Below are 23661 nucleotides of genomic sequence, written 5' to 3' on the forward strand. Positions count from 1 at the left end.
TTGGGTCAGAATCTGCTTTAAGGAGAGCAGGAGAAAATCTAGTAGACCTAACCTAATACAATGCAAATTGCTTCACAATTGCAATAGTTTCGTACACATCTCTGGGAGTTCATCCTAACGCTCTTTATTCTGCACCAGTGTGTTCTACTATGGTCTTTCTGATTGCCCTGAATTTTCTAGAAGTGAATGTCACAGGTGTGCTCCTAATTCAGGGCTCTGTGTCATCCGTTCCTCAGCTTGCATGTGGGTAAGCTCATCAAAACTGATTTTACCTCTGTTCTCATCTTCTCAGCATCTTGCTGCGCTTACTTTTCTCGCATAGTAATCGCCCCCCATTGTTGTCTTTCCTGCAGAGATTATTTACGTTTACTTCCTTTCGCTGACATGAAAAATATATAGCTGTCTCCTGAGAGACTCTGTCAGAGCGTGACAAATGCAGAGGAGGATGTCGCAGCCAACCATTGAACTGAGAACTGGGTCCCCAATGGAGGAGTTAAGAGGAAGGACTGAAGGAGGTGAAGGGGTTTGCAGCCCCATAAGAACAACAATGCCAACCAACCAGAGCTCCCAGAGACTAAACCACTACTCAAAGACTATACATGGACTGACCCTGGGCTCCAGCCACATTGCCTTGTTGGGCACCAATGGAAGGAGAAGCCTTTGGCCTGGCCAAGTCTGGACCCCCCAGTGTAGGGTAATATCAGGGCAGGGAGTCAGGAAGGGGTGGGTGGATGGCTGGGGGAGCACCCTCATAGAATAAGTGGGAAGGGGGATGCAATAGGGGATTTATGGACAGGAAACTGGGAAAGGGGATAACATTTGAAATGTGAATAAAAAATCCAATAAAATTGTTTTTAAGATAAATGTTTTCATAATAGTGATATGGGGTTGTGGTGGTGATGAAAATTGGGGACAAGTAGGTTTGCTCTGTTTTTGTTCTTTGGACATTTTTTCATATGTCCAAGACCCTAAACTGTGGCTGTTACATAATAACAGTCAAACACATCACTGACTAATAAATAAAAGCAGAATGCAACAAGGTGTATTAGAACAGTAGAGTCCAAGGTTCAGAATCTCAGGGTTTAATGCAATTATATCTCCCACACAATTCCTAATTCAAGTTTTAATTCAAGTCCAAAAAAGCAGCCAAAAAGTTAAATTTATTATACCAAAGAATCAATCATACAACTCAGAAAATATGATTTTTTTCACTGCATCCTTTGTATCTTGTGCATGGCTAAGACTTTCCTAAGAGATTATTAAGCTGCTATCTACTGGCAAGAGAGTTATCCCCTCTGAATTTCACAGTTCCCTGTGCACTTGCAACTAGGGACACGCATTTGACATGAAGCTGTGTGAGATAAGGCTCCTAACACTTCAGCACTGCCCTCACATGAGCAGCCCTCAACTAGCACTGTGCCTGCCAATGTAAATGGTAATTAATTACGTATATAGTGGAGGTGCCCCTCCCCCAAACCCCCCATTCAAAGAGACTACAACATATCAGGTAGAAGGTCAAAAGTAAGGGGAAAAACTGTAAATACCTAAGTTATTTGGAAGGTGGCAAATACTAAAGTCATTTCGATGTCACTCCACTGTTCTCGCCAACATTCTCCTGCACATACTGTGTGTCCTTCTCCAGCTCCAACCATAATTAAACTCTGAGAGGATTTTTCTCTTCTGTCATTGTTAGGACACACTCAGATAGGTCACTATTCCCACTGAATGCAATTGAGACTGAAGACAGTACATTTTGGGCACATTTGCTGTAACTTCATGTAATTTAAAAAACGGATTTAAAAACAAATAAAGAAAGACATTGTATATACAGAGGTTTGGGGGGCTGTGTTTACTTACAGTGTATTTCTAGCACCTGCATGGCTACCTGAGGGGTGGCATTGAGGGACTCGTGGTCTACTCTGCAGATGACCGCCACTCCATCATCGCTACGGTCCACTCGGAAATCCAGTGTGCTGCTGACGGTGAAGGTCTTGCGGTTAGCATCCTCTTCCTTCAAGTACTTCACATCTGAAAATACAAGTTGTAAAAAGAATTGAAGGAGCTGAAGGGATTTGCAACCCCATAAGAATAACAATGTCAACCAACCAGAGCTCCCAGAGTCTAAACCACCAGCCAAACACTGCACATGGACAGACCCATAGCACCAGCTGCATATGTAGCAGAGAATGACCTTGTTGGGCACCAATGGGAGAAGAAGCCCTTGGTCCTGCCAAGGCTGGACCCTCCAGTGTAGGGGAATGTCAGGGTGGGAAAGCACGACCGGGGGTGGGATTGGGGAGAGGGAACACCCTTATAGAATAAGGGGGAGGGGGAGGGGATGAGAGGATCAAGGATTGGAAATGGGGAAAGGGAATAACATTTAAAATGTAAATAAAAAATCCAATTAAAAAAAGAAAAAAGAAAAAGAAAACTTGTGACATTTTCCACAACCCATCACACTTTACTCACAGGCAACATAAAAAATCACTTCCAATATTCGTCAGTTTTTAAGAGTAAATCTATGAATTGACTGGTAGAATTTTAAGACCATGATAGGTAGGAATAACACTAGAAGACTGCTTTGTATATTGTTTATGAAAATATGTTTATGGATATGTTCATAATTTGAGACATAGACAACAAAAGTATTTCAGTTTGATAACAAAAATACACCTCCAAAAACCATTACTAAGACAAGTAGAGAATTTAAAACAGAAGGGTAGGTGGGTACAGTGTTTTATAGCTGCTTTCAGACTTACCTAGGTTATAATCAGGGGCATGTTTTTCTGTCCTCAACCTGCAAAGCACCAATTTACAGAGGCAGTCTCTCCTCCTACTTATGTTTATGTTTCTCTAAAACTTTATGTAAATTCTCTTAGCTGTAAACACACTTTCAAAGAGCAGTTACTATCTGTTTATGGCTTAGAGGGTAAAAAGTATGTACACTCTAGTTTTCACTCAAACAACACAAGGGAAAAACTTTTAAATGCTAAAAATATTTAACAGTGAAAATAACCACTTTTTAGATAGGAAGTAAATTTTTGAATGTTGAAATTATTTAACATATATTTGCTTTGATATTTACATGGAGAAATTGTTCTTTCCCTGGTTAAGAACTCACTTCAACATAAATGAAGAACTTTGCTCAAGACGTTAATTCATCTTTTTTTTAGTTTTTAATTTTAGTTTTCTATTAAGTCTGGTTTGTTGTAAAATGGTCCCTTTGGAATTGTTTTGTGTTGAAAGACAGCTTTGTATTCATTTAATCCATAATTTCTTAGGATTGAAGAAGTCAGAATCAGTTAGCTAAGGTAAACATACCGTTATGGGAAGACTTTTTGTGTGGGGCAGAGAGGATAATACACTCTGTGTTTTCTCTACACCATTCTTTGTTTTCCTTTCTCTCAGCTATCCAGGAAACAATGATTTGGGGAATCTAATTTGTCACTAAAGGTGCATAAGTTACAGTAACATAGAAGGTTGGTTAAAGGGAATTTGTTGCTTCCCAGGCAAAAGAATGGCATTTAAATCTGGAGGGAAAAAGTCATTGCCTCCTCCCTAAAGAGTTAATCCAATTGGGATGTCATCATCTGACCAAGACCAAATCTCGCCAAGGCAGGTTCATCTTGAGTCGTGCTAAAGATACAAGTGAGGTCAAAATCACTCTTTCTGCCATTCTCCTCCCGAGCACACTACCCATGAGCTGCCTGAGTTGTGTTTGCTTGGCCACCATTCTGTGACTTTGTTCAGAATACATTTTCTTCTCTTTCTCTTCAGCCTCTCTCTCTCTCTCTCTCTCTCTCTCTCTCTCTCTCTCTCTCTCTCTCTCTCTCTCTCTCTCTGTACTGGCCAGAGCCTGAGTTGGTCTTTGACATTCTCTGATGCTTCCCTCCCTCCCTTGACCCACCGCATGGCAGACCTCCCTTCAGGCCTTAGTGTGTCAGCTGGATGGTTTTCATCTCTCTTAACCGCCTACCTATAAATCCATCATAAGTATCTAAAATGCAACCTCTGTGGTGTTGCGGTCTGTGAATTCATTCTTTTAATTCATGAGACAAGAATCTGAAAGCCAGTACTATGTTTAGTTAGCTTCTAGCTTTGAGGATATCTAGTTCCTGAGGAAGTCTGATGTTCCCAAGTACTTTTAGGCAGTATAACCCATTATTATTTATTCAACAATTAAATTTTTAAAAATATGTAAAATATTTTAGCAACAAGCAATAGATTTCTCTACTTTTCAACTTTCTGGAAATACTTTACTTATAAAGTATGACCAGACTTGATGTGCTATGTGAATTGAAATTTGATTTTTACTTATTTCTGGAAAACTGAAAATACATCTTAATAAATGATAGAGGTACACAATTGTTACATATTTTATTTTGAAAGTTGTTTATTTTTTATTCACATGAAAAACTCAAGATTTTTAACACAAAAGCACATGCACGCGTGTGCGCACGCGCGCGCATGCACACACACCAACATTCTTATCTACCAGTTTGAAGTGGAGTAACATTGTCTTTTAATTATACAAGTATTATTAGGACACCATGACAAGTGAATTACTTTTCATAAATGAATCTCATGACTAGACTATCATTTCTGCTTTTATTGAAGCATTTAAAGTATTTTTTCATTTAAAGCTAATACAGTTTCAGTTAAAATATAAGAAAAGAATGAAATGACCACCTCTAAGTCAAGTTTTATCAGGATAATACAGATGTGTACAAATGTGACTATGGCTATTTAATGCCATTGAAAATGTATGAGGCACTTTAGTTTTTATGATCTTGGGGATTTTTCATGATTGTCACCTACAATCAGATTTTATGCCCCATCTTGTCCATCTATGTCCGGTGGCTACTGACTCCTGCCTCTGAGTAGTAACGAAGTAAGACCATTTAGACTTCTTGACAATTTTTATAATTATATTATACAACATATGAAAAATTTGTCTTAAGCATTGCTAGTTATTTTAATTAAACGACAGCTGCATTTTAAAAATTCACCCATCTGCCTCATTTGGTTGATTTCTTTACAAAATATTAATAATGCAATATTAATTTGTAATAAATTTGAAAGTAATTGCACAAAACAAATTTTACTGAAATCATTCTAGTAAAACACACAATATTATAATCTATGGATTTTAATAATAATAAATATATATGTATATATATTGATTTACAGCGTTAATTCAAGTCACAATGTGAACAGATCTAACCACTTAGATAAGCCAGTCATACCTTTTCCTTATTAGATGCTTACCTTCTCCAAACAAAGAGGATTTGAAAATGTAAAATAATATTTCAATTTTTCTTTTTTCCTCTCCTCCCCTCTTTCTCCTCCTTTCATTTCTCCCTCTCCCTGTCCCCTGTCCCCTATCTCCTCTCCCCTCTCCCCTCCCTCTCCTCTCTCTCTCTCTCTCTCTCTCTCTCTCTCTCTCTCTCTCTCTCTCTCTCTCTCTCTCATATGTTAAACACACATGAATGTATTGGTGCAAAAGCTCACTGTGCTCAGAATTTGGTGTTTTCCTCTGCCACTTTCAATGTTAAAGTCTTAAATAGAATTTCTCGGTCTTCTGAAAACTTGCTATTTAGGTTGTACTGCCTGGCTAATAAGCTCCCATGATTCACTGATCTCCACCCCTCCATGTCTGAGTTACAGACTATGTATAATGCCAGCTTTTTTACATGGATGCTGAGAATTTGAACTCAATTCATAATTCTTGAAGGTCATGAACCAATATCGATTGTGTCATCCTTAACCCCTAATATTATTATGTTTTTGCAAATAAGTAATAATGTACAGAGTTATAAAGCCAATATAAATTTTCTTTCCACTGTGTGACTTAATTATTTTTCTCCATGTCATTTTCTTGCATATTCTATATTTAGAGTTTGTATTCCCTTGTCTCAACAATTACCTTGCCATTCTGTTTTCATATTTTAAACATTATATATTTTGTTGTTGTTGTTCTTTTTTCTTTCTCCTCCTCCTCCTGCTCCTCCTCCTCCTCCTCCTCCTCCTCCTCCTCTTCTTCTTCTTCTTCTTCTTCTTCTTCTTCTTCTTCTTCTTCACTTCCTCTTTTTCTTTTTTATTCTTTAATATTTTTTGACAGTCCAGTCTGGACTTTATCAGCTTCTGGGTCCACCCTCCTACTGTTCCACATCCCACACCTCCTTCCTCCCCCTCTCCAAGAAGATGTCCTCCCAAACCCCACAAGATCTGTCCTCTTTCTGGGGTCCCAAATTTCTCAAATTTCGAGAGTTGGGTGCATCTTCTCTGACTGAACCAGACCCAGCAGTCCTCTGCTGTATGTGTGTTGGGAGACTCATCTCAGCTGGTGTATGCTGCTTGGTTGTTGTCTCAGTGTCTGAGAGATCCCAGGGATCCAGATTAGTTGAGATTGCTGGTCTTCCTATAGGGAAGCCCTCCTCCTCAGATTCTTCCAGCTTTTCCCTAGTTCAGCCATAGGAGTCAACAGCTTCTGTCCATTGATTGGGTGTAAATATCTGCATCTGACTCTTTCAGCTACGTGTTGGGCCTTTTGGGGGCAATCATGATAGGCCCTTGTTTATAAGCACACCATAGCATCAGTAATAGTGTTAGGCCTTGTGGCCTACTCCTGAGCTGGATCTCAATTTGGGCCTGTCACTGAACGTCATTTTCCTCAGGCTCTTCTTCATTTTTGTTCCTGCAGTTCTCTCAGGCAGAATCAATTATGGGTCAGAGCTTTGGATGTGGGATGACAACCCAACCCTCTACTTGATGCCACGTCTTTTTACTTTTTGGCTAACATCTGCTTATTAGTGAGTATACACCATCCATGTCGTTTTCGGTCTGAACTACCTCACTCAGAATGGTATTTTCTAGTTCCATCCATCTGCATTCAAAATTCATGATGTCCTCATTCTTAATAGCTGAGTAGTATTCCATTGTGTAAATAGACCACATTTTCTGTATCTATTCTTCTGTTGTGGAACATCTGGGTTGTTTCCAGCTTCTGCTTATCACAAATAAGGCTGCTATGACCATAGTGGAACACATGGCCCTTTGGCGTGTTGAAGCATATTTTGGGTAAATGCCCAAGAGTGGTACAGCTAGGTCTTTAGGTAGTTCTATCTCCAATTTTCTGAGGAACTTCCAGATTGATTTCTAGAGTGGTTTGTACCAGTTTGCAATTCCAGCAGCAATGGAGGAATGTTCCTTTTTCTCCACATCCTTGCCAACATGTGCTGTCACCTGAGTTTTTGATCTACACTATTCTGATTGATCACATGATCATCTCCTTAGATGCTGGAAAAGCATTCAACAAAAGACAACACCCCTTCATGTCAAAAGCATTGGAGAGATCAGGAATTAAAGACTCATGACTACACATAATAAAAGTAAGCACAGCAAACCAACAGCCAATATCAAATTAGATGGAGAAATACTTGAAGCAATCCCTAAAATAAGGGAAAAGACAAGGATGCCCAGTATCCCCATATCTTTTCAATATACTACTCAAAGTTGTAGCTAATGCAATAAGACAACAAACGGAGATAAAGGGGATACAAATTGGCAAGGAAGAAGTCAAGGTATCACTATTTGCAGATGCTATGATAATATACATAAGCGACCCCAAAAATTCTACCAGAGAACTGATAAACAACTACACCAAAGTGGCTGGATATAAAATTAACTCAAATAAATCACTAACCTTTTTGTAAACAAATGATAAAAGGACTGAGAAAGAAATTAGGGAAACAACACCCTTCACAAATAGTCACAAATAAAATAAATTATCTTGGGGTAACTCTGACTAAACAAATGAAAGGTCTATATGACAATAACTTCAAGACTCTTAAGAAAGAAATTGAAGATCTCAGAAAACGAAGAGCTCTCCCATGCTCATGGATTGGCAGAATCAACATAGTAAATATGGACATCCTATCAAAAAGCGATCTACAGATTCAATGCAATCTCCAACACAATTCTTCAAAGACATGGAAAGAGCAATTCTCAAATTCATCTGGAAAAGTAAAAAACCCAGAAAAGCGAAAACAATTCTTAACAATAAAAGAACTACTGAAGGAATCACTATCCCTGACCTCAAGCTCTACTACAGAGCAATAGTGATGAAAACTGCATGGGAATGGTATAGAGACAGACTCGTTTATCAATGGAATAAAATTAAAGACCCTACAATAAAACCACACACTTAGAGACACTTGATCTTTGACAAAGAAGCCAAAAGTATAAATGGAAAAAACAAGCATCTTCAAAAAATGGAACTGGTCTAAGTGACTGTCTGTATGTAGAAAATAAAAATAGATCCATAATTGTCACCTTGCACAAAGGTCAAGTCCAAGTGAATCAAGGACCTCAATATAAAACCAGGTACACTGAATCTAATAGAAGAGAAAATGGGAAAGGCCCTCAAATTCATTGACACAGAAGAAAATTTCCTAAACAGAACTCCAATGGCTCAGGCTTCAAGATCAAGACTTCATAAATGGGACCTCATGAAACTGGACAGCTTCTGTAAGGCATAGGCCATAGCCAATAGGACGAACTGGCAACCTGCAGATTAGAAAAAAGTCTTCACTTACCCCACATCTAATAGAAGGCTAATATCCAAAATATATAAAGAACTCAAGAAGCCAACCACCAAAAACCAAACAACCCAATCAATAAAAGGCATGTAGGAGTAAACATTTTATTTTTAAGTAAGTCATACATCACAGAAGGCAGGGTGGAGCCTGAACATTCTCTGATGGTTCAGAGAAAACATTTTCAAGTATAAGAAGTTAATCAACACATTGACATCACATATTGTGAATGTGCTCTTTGACCATTGACTGTGGAATGGTAATCTCCATATATTCAGAAAGCAAGATTTTCTGTCTAAGAATAAAGATTGGAAAGAACCACAGAGGAGAATAATGTAGAGAGTGTGAACCCAAAATAAATGCATTTTACATGCTGAGTTATACTATCTAGGAGACAAAACAAGACTCAGTCTTTTAAACATTCATTCCCCCCCATAAAATACCAGTTTTCAAGAGACCTCGTCATAGCTGCCTTTACTTGGCTTATAGTAGTTTGCTACCCACCTCTCTGTCTGCATTCTGATCAATACTGGAGTTTCAGAAAGAAAATTATCTTGAGGGAAGTTCCTAAGAAAAGATCCTTGTCTCAGCAGTGTTTCAACACACCCTAAGCAGTTCTGTCTGACCTGTTCTGATTCATATGCTTTCCTCATTTTTGTGGTTTGGATACCCTTCAGACAGTCATAAAAATGAGGTACTTCTACTTTTGTGAAGATAATTCATTATCCTGAATTCTGATGTAGACCTCCATCCCAGCCAGCAACTTAAATTGGACAAGTCTCTTTTCCTACCTCGAAGAACTAATAGGTCACACTGGGAACAAAGCAGGCCTTACATAGCCTCTCCATGTGGAGAGTGTTGTCTTTTCCACCTTTTGGAGATCCCTGATCAGAAATATGCATGATCTGAAAGAGCCTCTTCTCTTTCAGCCTTACATCCTCTAGTTATCAACAGATCAGCAGGACTCAGTATGAACCTCATATAGTCATACATTTAATAGATAAGATTTATTAGATTATCTACAGGATATGTGAAAGTAATTTTTGATGGATCTAATCTCAATTAGAAAATCAAGTTATACAGTCTAAATGTTTCTCACAATACAAATATGGTTTGATATCCTAGAAGTAAACAGGATACATTCTTTGTTACTACGCAGAAGCAGAATGTACAGACGTGACTGAGACTTGTCTTTACTGTCAGAACCTAGAAGTCAGCATGGAGATGTTGATGGATATGGTTATATGATTCTATGATTCTATAGTTCACATTTTCTAAAACTTCAAACTTCACTTTTGGAATAACCAATTTTCATTTTAAATGTTTTGGAAAATTTAATACTTGTATATAATGAATATTGTTCTAACTCACCACAATTCTTTTTTTTCATTTTCTTTCCTCTCCCCTTGAAACCCTTTTACTTCCCAAATAAGTCTTCCTTTGATTTTATACTGATCTACTGAGTTTAATTAGATTTCCTTGCCTCCGAGTGGGTGAAAGGTTATTTACTTGAGCATGAGCAACTTATTAGTGGCTACACAGCTAAAGAAAATGACACTCTCCCTCCCTACAGTTGTTAATTGCTAATAGGCCTTTGGAAAAAATAACTGTATGGCTCACTTAATAATATAAAGTTTAAAATTTGAAACTAGGAATATTAAGATTTGCTTCATTCTTATGCTAATGTTAAGCAATCAAATACCCTTTTCATTTTCTATTGTTCAAGAGGAAGTTTTCATTTTTTCTTTATTAACTTGAGTATTTCTTATTTACATTTCGAATGTTATTCCCTTTCCCGGTTTCCAGGCCAACATCCCCCTAACCCCTCCCCTCCCCTTCTATATGGGTGTTCCCCTCCCCATCCTCCCCCTATTACCGCCCTCCCCCCAACAATCTAGTTCACTGGGGGTTCAGTCTTAGCAGGACCCAGGGCTTCCCCTTCCACTGGTGCTCTTACTAGGATATTCATTGCTACCTATGAGGTCAGAGTCCAGGGTCAGTCCATGTATAGTCTTTAGGTAGTGGCTTAGTCCCTGGAAGCTCTGGTTGGTTGGCATTGTTGTTCATAAGGGGTCTTGAGCCCCTTCAAGCTCTTCCAGTTCTTTCTCTGATTCCTTCAACGGGGGTCCTATTCTCAGTTCAGTGGTTTGCTGCTGGCATTCACCTCTGTATTTGATGTATTCTGGCTGTGTCTCTCAGGAGCAATCTACATCCGGCTCCTGTCGGCCTGCACTTGGAAGTTTTCATTCTAAACCAACTTCAAACACTATCCAAGCAAAATACAGAGACCAACTGAGACCCAGTCTCACATAACACAATTTCAAAATTGAAACTAGTTGCTCCGATTTACTTGAAAATATCTTGAAGAGGAACTCTCCAGAAAAAGCACATTAGGAATGCTCCATTCTATAAGAAATGGAGTTTACAACCCTCATCAGATTCAACTTCTACAAAGGAGCCAATTAAATCCTGATTTTGCCATAGCCATTAATTAGCACATGAGATTAAAGGTTCTCTTGAGAAAGATAGATTCCTGAAACTAAATTACCCTGTTAGAGAAATAAGTTCCAGAGAGGACTGATGGAAAAGTGTTCTTTATATATTTATTTTTAAATCTTGCGTTCAATTTATCTTGACCAGTGGAAAGTTAATACGTGTTTGTCATTTTTTTCCCTGGTTTCTCGTAGTAAATTGAGGTGAGTGCAAAGATTCTTGGCTGTACATGACGCTGAAACCATGGAAGGATTCAGGGCCCAGTCCTGTATAAAACACTAACGTTAGCCCCTTCAAGCTCAGGGAACCTTGCAGAATTGGGTACAGAATTTATGTTAAAGCCAGAAGGTAGGGAGGAGGGTTGAGAAATGCCATCTTCTAAGCATGATATCTCCATAGCAATTATGAGCTCACTATTGGCACCAAGCACCAGTTGGACAACCCTAACAGTCAGCTCTTTAGAGAGAAGGGACTCATGTGACTTTACCACTTTCACTTGCTCTGTTGGCAACCAACCGATTCCTAGTGAGATCAAGGCATAGTGAGTCCACCAGACTCTGATGGTGATTCCAAATTCCGGATCACATAGATGACCATAGTTAAACTCTGTGGAATACTGAAAAAAAAACCCAAAAACTAATAAATTCAGGAAATTTCAGGAAGAAAGAAGCACTTACATGAATAGGAGAGAAATAAAAAAAATCATGGGTTGGGCTGGTAACTAGAATATACAATATTGTTTGAAAGTGTTGCGGAATGAATTGTATTACTAATATGAGTGCTACAAGTACCAGCTACATGAATTTTTGTTTGGAAATCAAATATGGCTGTACTCAGTATAATCATTTGTTTAAGAGTGAGGACTTGGAAACTCTTTTGCCTCTGGGCCAAAAATATTAAATTTGACAGCCCAATTACTTTAAGCACATGTTAATTAACTGATAATAGTTCCTCTGATTTAGTAGTAAAAGTCCACGGACAAGGAAAGAGAGAACAATGCACAGAAACTGGTGGTGATTTCTCACTTTTAAATGTGAAAATATTTATATAAGCAAGCTGCTAATAAACTTATTTTGGGTTTTTTTTGTTTCTACAATAATTTGACTAATGTAAATTGCTATATTTTCAGTAGAATTATGTTTTATGATAGTTTACCTAATATTTTTGGACATGTGAAAATCCATTGAGAAGAAAAAATGAGCTATAAGTCAAGTCCGACTCTGTCAAAAATATCACACCTGGTTGATTTCCGGCTAGAGTGAAAACAGTAGCATTTAAATAACTATTGAGACTTAGGACTCTAGAGAACCCCTAAGAACTGTATGACTCGTTTTAGAAGACCCTATCAGGATTAAAGTCATCTTTGAAATTTTCCAATTCAACTCTAGGTCACTTTCTGCATGTAACTGGTAAGCGCAAAGCTGTGAAAAGGATGGGTAGTCAGGGCCAGGAGCAGCAGCAGTGGGTTCAGAATGTCTTTGGTGGAGTTCAGGAATGTTAGAAGGGAGCTTTGGTTTTTATTTTAGTCACATTTTAAATGAGCATCCTTCTTTAGAGGCTGAATATAAGCACGTGATTTAAACTCCAGTGTAGAGACTAATATTTTCTAGAAAAGTGCTCAAGATTAGATCTCATGTATTTTCTAGAATGTGATGATTCTATCTTTGGGTCTTTGGTATGTAGAGAGGGTATGGTTGTCTTGGAGGATGTCGGATGTCTGGCATTTTTTTTTGAAATCCTATAAGGAAAAGCTATTTCCTTCTGGTCAAAAGAATAAAATCTAAATTCTATCTTGGCCTGAACTGAGACCTAACACTCAAAACAGAAGAGTTATTCCAGATAAACTTATCAATAACCTGGGACTTAATCCCCAAGAAGACTCACTGAGCTAAACCCAAGAAGGAGTAATTGTCCCTTTATTATGATAATGTATGTTTCTTTCCCAGACATCCAACTTTTCTCTACTTAGAAGAGAACAACTTTCCCCTTTGTTATTTCTTCTTTCTTTCAGATGTTTGTTCATATGTGAGAATATTTTTCCCTGATACTTTGATCTTTTTGCTTTTTCCCCCTTTGATGCATCCATCCACATTTCTGCTATGTGACTGCATACAAATGACTCTTCCATTCCTCCATCTTGTCTGCAAGATGTCTGTCTATGTATGTATGTATGTATGTATGTATGTATGTATGTATGTATGTATGTATGTGTCTGTCTGTCTGTCTGTCTGTCTGTCTGTCTGTCTGTCTATCAAGATTTGGTTTCTTTTTGAAACAGTTTTCTCTGTGTAGCTCTGGCTGATTTGCAACTTGCTCTGTAGATGAGACTGGCCTCAAAACCAGAAATAATCTTACTGCTGCCTCCTGTGCTTCTTTAAAGATATATTCACCATGCCAGCTTTGAGTCATTCTTAAAGTTTATTACTGAGAATATGAACCCAAACAACGGACCTACATTGTCAGAGTAACATAATGCCATATGCAATTTCTTTAACCCAGATTGAGTTTTCAGCTCTTTAGAGGGTTGAGAACTATTGCTCAGTCTAGAAGCATCCAGTAAGCAGTTAATGGTTTCAAAAATTATGAAAATAATGCCTCAGATCAATTTTGTCTAATGAATTCATTAAACACGTGGAAAAATCTTTTAAGGCAGTATGAAATATAGATATTAGGGGAAATATTAACTTAGAAATCCCTTAATTATTGGCTAAGGATACCTAGGAGACAGAGTAGCACTTTGTCAAGATAAACTCTTTTTAAAAACATACCCTGTTTTGAAAACAGTCTCATAGAAACAGTGACACTACCTACACTTACACTTATATTTGTATAATGAGCTTATGACATCAATAGTCACTTTATCTGTTCATTTTGACTTAGTAATTTGCAACCTATGCGGCTGTATCCTGCTTGGTTTATTCTTTCCAAAATAGAGGTAAAAAATAGAAATAAATTTTAAGATAAAAAGTGTTTTATGTAGGATTTCTTAATCTTGTACACTCTAAAAGTTTCTAAAAGAAGTTCTAAGCATTTAAAATCATTCACGAGTGTAAAGCTGGGTTTCATTTTGCACTACCATGTGTACTCTCAATAAATGTAAGTTCACAACGCCCGACATACGTAGGATGGTTGCTCTTTAATAGCTTATTTTCTAGGCACTCTTTGCCCATCACTTGTCAGGTTCCATTGTGTTTCATTGTGAGTAGTTAGTACTTCTCCTGTAGAGATACCTGACCAAGAAAATCAAATCTTATCAGCAAGTATAAACAATGTTAACTAATTATCTTATATCCAAGATCTATCATCATACACCATAATCCTAACTGAAACAGTTGAAGAGCTCAAAGAAACTAAAACTTTAAACATACTTGAACACACATACACATATGTCCATTCCAGAATGGGTTCTGCAGATGCCATATTTTGCCACTGTACTGAGAAGGCATGATTCAACAAGAAGCAATGACTAAAAGAGAAGTGAAAGTCTAACAATTTCAGATATTAAAATGAGCTAGAATACCATGAGGCTTCTCTGTATATGAATTCCTTATGCTTTAGGGAAGATCGTTGTGGCTGTAATTCTGTTCCCTTTGCTCCATTCAGTCAGAATATCCAGTTCAACTTCAGAGCAACTTTTAAGCTATTAACCAAGAAGCTGCATATGAAGCACTGGCTTCTACTTGACACCTCTTCCAAGAAAAGTTTCCAGGATTTCTGTGCCCCTTTTCTTTTTGAATACACCGGTTACACAATTAGACTAACCTATACCTTAAGGTAGATTGACTAAGCTTACAATGAAATTTGAATTTTGCTTCCCTCTTCAATTTTTAATTTTTTCTATTTCTCTTTCACATTATCGTCTCTTTTCTGATCTTTGTTTGGTTTTTTGAGTATGTTTTGAGATTTGCCTATAATGTGTATATTGCAAATTGAGGATACTGTCCAGACTATCATGGATGCTTACTATGTACCTTTTGAATTAATTAAAATAATAAGCATACTAAGCCAGGTAAAGCCTTCTTTCCCTGTGGTAAGTTACTCACTCCAAGTGTATGAGTGATTTGGAAGCCACTTCTGGCTTTTTTTTCTTTATAGTAGATCTCTCTTCAATCTAATTATCATTCTTCTCCAAAACTGAAGATGTCATTAGAGGATAGTCTCACAAAATGATTGTATCCTATATTAGAAGAGTAAAAATTCAGAGATGGTTAACCATGGGCGTATCTGTAGACCAAATGCATATAAGCAAGATTTATGTAAAACAGTTCAATTTCGATATATTTTCATTTTCTTATTTTTGGTTAGTGCTAAATATTTTCCTTTTATTTTAGATCAATTTGACCCATCTTTCATTTTAGTTTCTCTCCATTTACCCTGTAATGATTGTCAGGTTTAATTCTTTAACTAAGAGATACATGGGAGGGGGGTGATTTGAGAGTTATATTTTGTTTTGTGTATGTGTGTATGTGTTTAGGGGTGTGTGTGAATGTTGTGTGTTCATGTGTATGTGTATGTATAAACATAATTACACATATGAAGTAATGTTTGGATGCTGGTCACATTTTCTACATAATTTAAGAAACTGTTTTTGTTTGTTGCTGGATTACCAAGCTAGCTGAGTAGTGTGTGACTTTGGGGTGATTTTCCTGACTTCACCTCTCATTTTACCTCAGGATGCTGAGATTCACTATTACACTTGTAGAGCAAGATCTTTCCTATTCACTGAGACATCTCTCTTGTTCACACATGTCTTTTTCCTGTTGTCTTTTACCTCATCAAATTCAAACGCTCCATACCCTCACTGGGTAATTCCAAATTACCTTTTAGCTAATCCTTAATTTAAAAACTCATCAATCCTTCATATATGAGGTATATTTTTAAATGATCTATTTGTGTGTTTTGAGATGTGTATGGATGCTCTGCCTGCATGTTATACCTGTGGACCACATATGTGCCTGGTGTAAATGAGGTCAGAAGAAACATCAGATTCTCTGGAAATGGACATACTTATAGCTTTGAGCTAATGTTGAAACCAAACCCAGGTTTTCTGGACAAGCTGCCAGTATGCTTAATTAACATTGCCACCTCTCCAGCCTGGAGGCATTTGGTTATTAAAAATCTCATATAAGCAAGAAGCAAAAAATGAAGTCTAATCTATTTAACTCTAGGTTACAAGGGCAGATGAAATTGGCAATATAATTGAGGAGAAAAATACTAAAGTAAACTAAAAGTATATAAAATCTTAGAGTCTATTCAACCATTAAATCTTTAAAAGTCATACACAATTTTTCTATATATAAAATTCAAAAAAATTAGTATCTAAAAATTACTTAATATTACAACAAGAAGAAATGGTGAAATAATTTCAATCTTTATTGAGGGAAAATAACTTTAAATTGTCAAGAAAATATGTTTCTTCTATAAAATAGCAAAATATTACAAATGAATTAAAAACATAAAGAGATGATTACACTTATGGTAAGATAAATTAGTAGAAATAGAAGACACTGAAAAATTCCATGACTGAAAAGTCACATTTAGGAAGGCTTTTAGAATGACAGGCTTTCTCTCCAAGATAATAATCACATTTGCACACAAACATATACACTTAAAGTCTATAAAAACTGGCTGTTGTCCACAACCATTGTTTGAGAAAATCCATGAAGTTTAGAAAGAACTGGTGGCATGTGCTTTGGGCCTGTCTTCACCCTGTTCTAACTCATTAGGAAGGATGGAGACAACAGGCATGGAATCATCAGTCCTCTATTCAAGATACTATGCAATTGCACTTTCATGACTATGACAAAATAGGAAGGCCTTTGGGAAGGTAGGGGTGCCATACCTAGGGATTTCAGAGGATTACATCCATAGCTCCCTGACTTGCTACTTTGGTCCTAAAGCAAGTCAAAACTGTCATGACTGCAAGACCACTTAGAAGTGTCTCCACATCCCAGAAAGCAGACAGTATCAGGGATAAGAGACAAGGGTGTTTCTTCTTGAGAATGACGAAAATAATATATTTTTGAGTGAGAAGTAACATTATACACACTGAGCCATCTGTATTTATATATGTATACCTATGAATATGTATATACATAAATGCATATAAAATGTAACAACAATTAATGAAAGAAGAACTCAGAATAGGAAAGAGAGCAAGGAGGGGTATCTGGGAGGGTTTGAGGGAGGAGAGGAAGGAGAAATGATGTAATTGTAGTTTTGAATATAAAAGAAATAATTTATAAAAGGAAGTATAGATTTCTATATTTCACTAAAGTTGGACTAGAACTTCGAACCCTCACAATAGATAAAAATTGCTGTTTCTCACAGAATGTTAAATCTTCAAAATTAGCTGAAATTAAATAGACAATAGTCAATCAAAGTGGGTACAGATATACTTCATTCTAACTCATTACCTTCCTTTATTATATGTCTTGGAAATAAGCAAACAGACAAAATTGAATCACAATACTTTTTTTATTGCAAGTGCTAATCTTTATTTCACTGGACACCGCAAGAACATCTGCTGCTTCGAGCCTTGTTGAAGTAACAGGGCCGGATTTTCTTCTCACTTGGAACCAGTATTTAAAGCTTCAATGTACGAGGGATAAAAACAAGGGCTGAGCACTGCCATGTCTGTGAGGTAAAAGCTTGGCAGAATGTCACCCATGGAAGGATCTATGTTGTACTAGCTGGCGTAGGAGGGAGAGATGCGAAGCTTCTGCCAGTGCCAAGTCACCTTGGCAGGCACGTGATCAAAGATAGCTGTGCAGAGAGTACTACATGCTTTTACGACCTCTTATTAACAACAGAGTAAGTACTAGTCACCGCGTCTGCAGTAACTGAGCCTGTGGCAAAGGCCATGTGAAAGATGAGCAGAATATTGCAAGGGGCTTAGACATGGGCGGCTATGCAAGACCTACATTATACTATGGGGTGTCCAGCAGTATTCTAAATTAGTATTAAAGAAATATTAGAACTTAAAGACTTTAGCAGACCAAACTAGGAAAATTAAGAGAACTTATTGTAGTGAAAGACTTACTATAAGTTACTGGCCAGAGGAGAGTTTAAGATTCTTCTCTTTAATTAATAAAATATATTTAAAATAAAAAGTAAAAGAGGATTTATAATATTCCCAAGTATAAAAGGTAAAACTAACAATATTTGGAATACAGTCAAAAAGTGATCACCAAAACTGACGATAGTCAAAGAAAAAAGAATATGTACCTTTAATAAAGAGGTCAGTCAGCTCTTGCTCTGTCTTGCTCTTACCTTCTTCCCCCTTTGTTCTTTCTCTCCCCATTCCTTTCCCCCCTCTCTCTCTACACACTCATGGCCAGCCTATAATTCTTCTAATTCTCTACTATCTCTTTGTCTCTGCCTTTCTCTGCCCCTACGACCCTCTTAACTCCCCTCCCCATGCCCTGAAAAACTCTATTAAAAAATAAGAGGGGAGTCAACCAGTGAGACTGAAATATCACAGCTGACAGACACAACAAACACATAAAATATACACAACTACTTCAGTATTTAAATGAAACCTAAACTTAAGTTATATAAGTTAATGGAATAATTTTATTACCAAGATTATGCAAATGTTTTAAGAACTTCCAAAGGGTAACTCAGGAAAAAAATAATTTGAACTTTAGAAATTAGCACAACCACTCTAGCTGAGTATCTTCCTAAAGACTGTGAATGCATACTGTCAAAAAAACCTAAAATTAACAAATTATGATGTTGTAGTCTAGAAGTTGAAATGAATATACTTTAAGTGGATATGTATATATTTAATGCAAATGATACAAAAAGGTTTTATTTATTTTCTTCAACCTTTATAAAGACACAATCCCTGGCTTACAACCTAATATCTAATTCAAATTAGAATATTTAGGTAACCAGCATTAACTAAGTCATTATATGAAAAGCAGACTCTGAAATCAATGTGACATTGAATGCCTAACCCATCATCTCTCAAAGTTGATCCTCTATATAAGTTTGATTGAAAAATGAAGGAATAAAGAGGAAAGAAAAGTAATTATATGACCAAAGAATATTTCTAAGATGTAGGTCAATGCATCATTCTCAGAAACATTAAAATCCTGAAGTGCACTTTGATTTAATTTTAGATAATAGCTCATTAAGAACAGATTTAAAAGGTTCATATCCAGACCCAAAAGGGCATGAATGGTATGTACTCACTGATAAATGGATATTAGACAAAAAGTGCAGAATACCCATTATACACCCCCACTGACCCAAAGAAGTAAAACAAGAAGGAAGACCCAAGTGAGGATGTTTAAATCCCACTAAGAAGGGGGATAAAATAGTCATAAGAGGCAGATAGAGGGAAAGATCAGGGTGAGAGAGGTGAGAGGGAGGATTAAGGGGGACAGGATCAGGTATGGGTGTTGGCATTTAGTCTAGGCTCCGCCCAACAGTTACCTGGCAACAGCCAAGTCTACCTGACTCCTTATGAAAGGCTTGCTCCTCTCCTCACTCTCTTCCCTTCCCTTCTAGTCTGCTCTTGATCTCTTACTCACTTCCCTCTGAATCCCCATTCCCCTTCCTCTTTTCTTTCCACTTGATCATGGCCAGCCTCCTCCCCTCCCCTCCCCTCCCCTCCCCTCCCCTCCCCTCCCCTCCCCTCCCCTCCCCTCCCCTCCCCTCCCCCCCTCCCCCCCCCCCCTCTCTCTCTCTCTCTCTCTCTCTCTCTGCTTTTTTTTGTCTCTACTCCTTCCCCTCCCCTCCCAGTGCCCTAAAGAAACTCTATACCTTCATGTGGCTGGTACTTCAGAGGGAAGGGATGCCTCAGCATGGACCCACAGAGTCATCCCTTTCCTTTACACCACACTGCGTTTCCACCAAACTTATCCCTGTTTTCTTATCTTTTTCTAAAACACAACAGAGAGGAGAGAGACAGGGGAGAGGCTCAGAGAGCTAGTCGAATGAATGGAAATATTCAGCTCTTGAGGGTTCGTGGCAGGGGGAATTTCTAAGCAGTCCTAGATACATAAGATTGTGAGAGCTCCCAGGATTCAATGTGAGTGATGTTAGTCAAAATACCCAACATCTGGGAGATGGGACTTGAAGAACCACCTCCGGTAGCGGGACAGGGCCCCCATTAGAAGGATGTGAACACCAACATACCTAAAATATTTTTGAACACAACTTGCTCCCATCTAAGAGCGATGCATTGACTAAAACGGAGCAGACTGAAGGGGTGACTGACCGGCGGATCTATCTCACAAAACCCTCCACTATTACTGATGCTATGTTGTGCTTGCAGATAGGAGCCTAGCATGGCTGTTCTCGGGGAAGCTCTACCCAGCGGCTGGCTGAGACCATACAGATACCCACAGTTAAGCACGGGATGGAGGCCAGGGACCCTTGTGGAAGAGTTAGGGCAAGGATTGAAGGAGCTAAAGGGGATTTCAACCTCATAGGAAGATAAACAGTGTCAACTAACCTGTATCCCTCAATGGCCCCCAAGACTGAGCCACCAACCAAAGAGCATACACTGACTGGTCCTCCTTGTCTGTTGTCAGTTGGGAGAGGATGTGCCTAATCCTGTAGCGACATGATGCCCCAGAGTCAGGGGATAAGGTAGGATACCTCTTAAAGGTTAAAGCAAGGAGCAGGGGAGGGGGAAAACTCTTCAAAGGGGGACTGGGAGGAGGGACCTGGAGGGGGTAGCATTTGGGATGTAAATAAATAAGACAATTAACTTTCTAAAGAATTTCATTAAAAAGCAAAGATGTCTTCTAAATGAAGGATTTGGGAACATCTTCTTAACTTTCTTAAACACCTATTAAGACATTGTTTTTATTTCTTCCAAGACTATGGATTCGGTAAATATATTTTAATATTATTAAAACATTGTGATACTTTAAAAATAGCAAGAATTTGGTTTAGTACATCTGTCCTAAGGCAAGTAATCGTGGGGAATTTAAAAAAAAACTGCAATCTGTGTTTATGTTAATCCAAATGGACTAATATTTCCATTTAGATAGCAAAACATTAAGCAGTTCACTGTTACTTGTGTAACTAATAACAAGTCATACACTAAGAAGTGCAAATAAAATCAGGATGTATTCAAAAATTGACTGCCACTCTTATTGTTTATTTGCTTGATTTACAAGGAAATGTAGCTAAAATCCCCTTAAACTCTGGGTGAAAATCGGATGCAAGTAGGTTGACGAAATAGGAACAGTTAGGTTGTAAGGAATGCACTAAGTTACTGGCAATGGTCAAGAATACTCTGCAAAGCCAAACTTTGATGGGCATGCAAGTCAATGAATTCAACCTCAGATTTTAGATAATTAAATAGTGACCAATCACTGACCTAATTTCTAATTATCTTAGATTTTAAATAATTAAAAAATGACCAATCATTGAACTAATTTCTTATTCTGATCTTATAAATGCTTACTGTCCAGTACACGAATTTATAACCTCCATCATCAGAATCTTTCTAAGTAGGGTTCTTGGAAATGCGCCTAATCTTTTGCTGGGGGAATGGGAAGGGGAGACTGCTATCACTATAAAAATTAATCCACTCTTATTTCTTTAGTACATTGTCATTTCATGCTGGGTATCTCCTAATCTTGTAGCATTCATATTCCTACTCCAAACCCTAAATTTCAGGGCTAAATCTCAAAATACCCTCCTTTCAGATGTGTGAAATAGCATGGCCATTCCTCGGTAGATCTGTTACCCCTACAGCCATGCAATAAATTACCACAAGCTTAGTGAACGAAAACAAAACCTATTTGCTATCCTGTGGGTTTTGAAGCCTAGTCTGGTTTTCCCATTACTAAATCAAAGTCTTTGTAGAAACCTAAAGTTCCCTTGTAAACCTCACAGGCTTCTTCAAGTTCACTGTTGGTCAGCAGTTCATGTTTCTGACTCTGTGAATCTGAGGTTTCAGCTTTCTTATTGCTGAAGGGATGTATCTATGTTCCTAGAATTTACTAACAGTTCTCTAGCACTTGGTTCCTTCAAACTGTTTAAACAGGTATTGATTTTCTTCAAGACTGACGCGACAATATCTTCCTGACTCTTTCTTTTGAAGACCTTACCTTCTTATTCCAGATTTACTTTTGTTAATTTCCCTTCTAATAGTGCAAAAGGCAACTATGGATATGCATGCCAGACTTCTTATACCATATATGGTAAAATTATCACAACAGCTACCTCACTTTAAATTCAGGTTTTCCTCCTACACTTATGGAGCGGGGTTACATAAGGATGCTGGGTCCTTGAGGGTTATCACAAATTTTGCTTAATGCGTTAAAGTAAAAGCTAGTTATCCAGAAAAGAAAATCTCAAGATTTGGTAATAAGAAATGCTCAAACTGCAAATTACCAAGCATATAAATAGAATGAAAACTTTAATGCAGCTGCCAGCTCTCAGGGCGCTGAATGATTTAAGAAGGCAGTGCACATCTTTTTGCACAGTAAATGGCAGAGACTCAGACTTCCCTACTTCCCAGAAGATTAAAGGCTGCTGCCAACACCTGTGGTTTGGATGTAGCTCTGCCCAGAGGCACCAAAAGGGTGTCTGAGTCAATGGCTGGAGGGGCAGGGAACCCTGAGCTAGATGGAATTGTGATGGTTTCATTCTACCCTTGAAAGCTTTTAGAAAAAGTAAGTTTCACTACAGCTCAGAGAATACATTCCTAAACCTAGTCTAGACTAGAAGAGTTTCAAAAGCGTATCTGAATCCTACCTCTTTGCTTGTATCCCCTAAGCATACCTTCTATAAAATCTCATTAGTATTTGAACCACTAACCTTAACTGCAGGGATACATTAAATCCCTTTCTGTAGAATGCCCTATAAGTTATTCCTAGTCCAATTCCAATGATGGATTTATTAAACCCTGTTTATTTAATGGTTAGATATTATTTACTAAATGTCTGTGTATGAATGAGTACCTGTGGGGTTTTGATTTACCAAACATTAGGGCTGGTATCTGCTACCTTTGCACAAACACTACAGCTAATTCGTGTATTTGAGCCTGGGAGACCACAGGTTTATACAATCATCTGTCATTCCTGCTTTATTTATAATTTCAATTTAGAGATTCCCATACCTTAACAATTATTTGTTAAATGTAGAAATAAGAATAGAAATGATTAAAATCTAAAATGTGTTTAGTGAGCTTTTGCTCCTGGCAGCAATTTCTGTGCATTTCATCTTGTATGTTATCTGCAGCAGCAGTAGCAAGAAAACATTATTATAGAAGTTTTATATGAGAAGACAAAAATCTCAAAAATGAAGGACTTCTACACATGTATGAGAGCTTGCATATGCTTGGCCCAGGGAGTGACACGATTAGAAGTTGTGGCCTTGTTGGAGGAAGTGTGTCACCGTGGAGTTGGGCTTGGAGAACCTCCTCCTAGTTGCCTGAGGATGCTCAGTCTGTTCCTGGCTTCCTGTGCGCATAGAGTTCAGAAGAAAACTTGCAGGGGTGGGTTCTTTCTTCTCATCTTGTGGATTCCTGGGAAAAACCCCAGTCACCCGACCTGATACCAAACCTTAGTACATACTGAGCCATCTTGCTGCCTCATAG

The 23661-nt window shown here is 37.8% G+C and overlaps 1 protein-coding gene across 8 annotated transcripts in view; it reads right to left on the reverse strand.

The window, feature by feature from the left end:
• Positions 1-23661, reverse strand: part of Cadm2 (cell adhesion molecule 2) — a 977017-nt gene that overhangs the window by 131024 nt on the left and 822332 nt on the right. For all 8 annotated transcript variants that reach the window (NM_001047102.2, XM_087576479.1, XM_087576482.1 and 5 more), the window contains one exon: positions 1858-2028. In NM_001047102.2, the coding sequence (NP_001040567.1) occupies positions 1858-2028 (171 nt within the window). The remainder of the gene's footprint in view (positions 1-1857; positions 2029-23661) is intronic.

The sequence above is a fragment of the Rattus norvegicus genome, chromosome 11, assembly GCF_021556685.1.
Source record: "Rattus norvegicus strain SHRSP/BbbUtx chromosome 11, alternate assembly SHRSP_T2T, whole genome shotgun sequence".
Taxonomy (NCBI): Eukaryota; Metazoa; Chordata; class Mammalia; order Rodentia; family Muridae; genus Rattus; species Rattus norvegicus.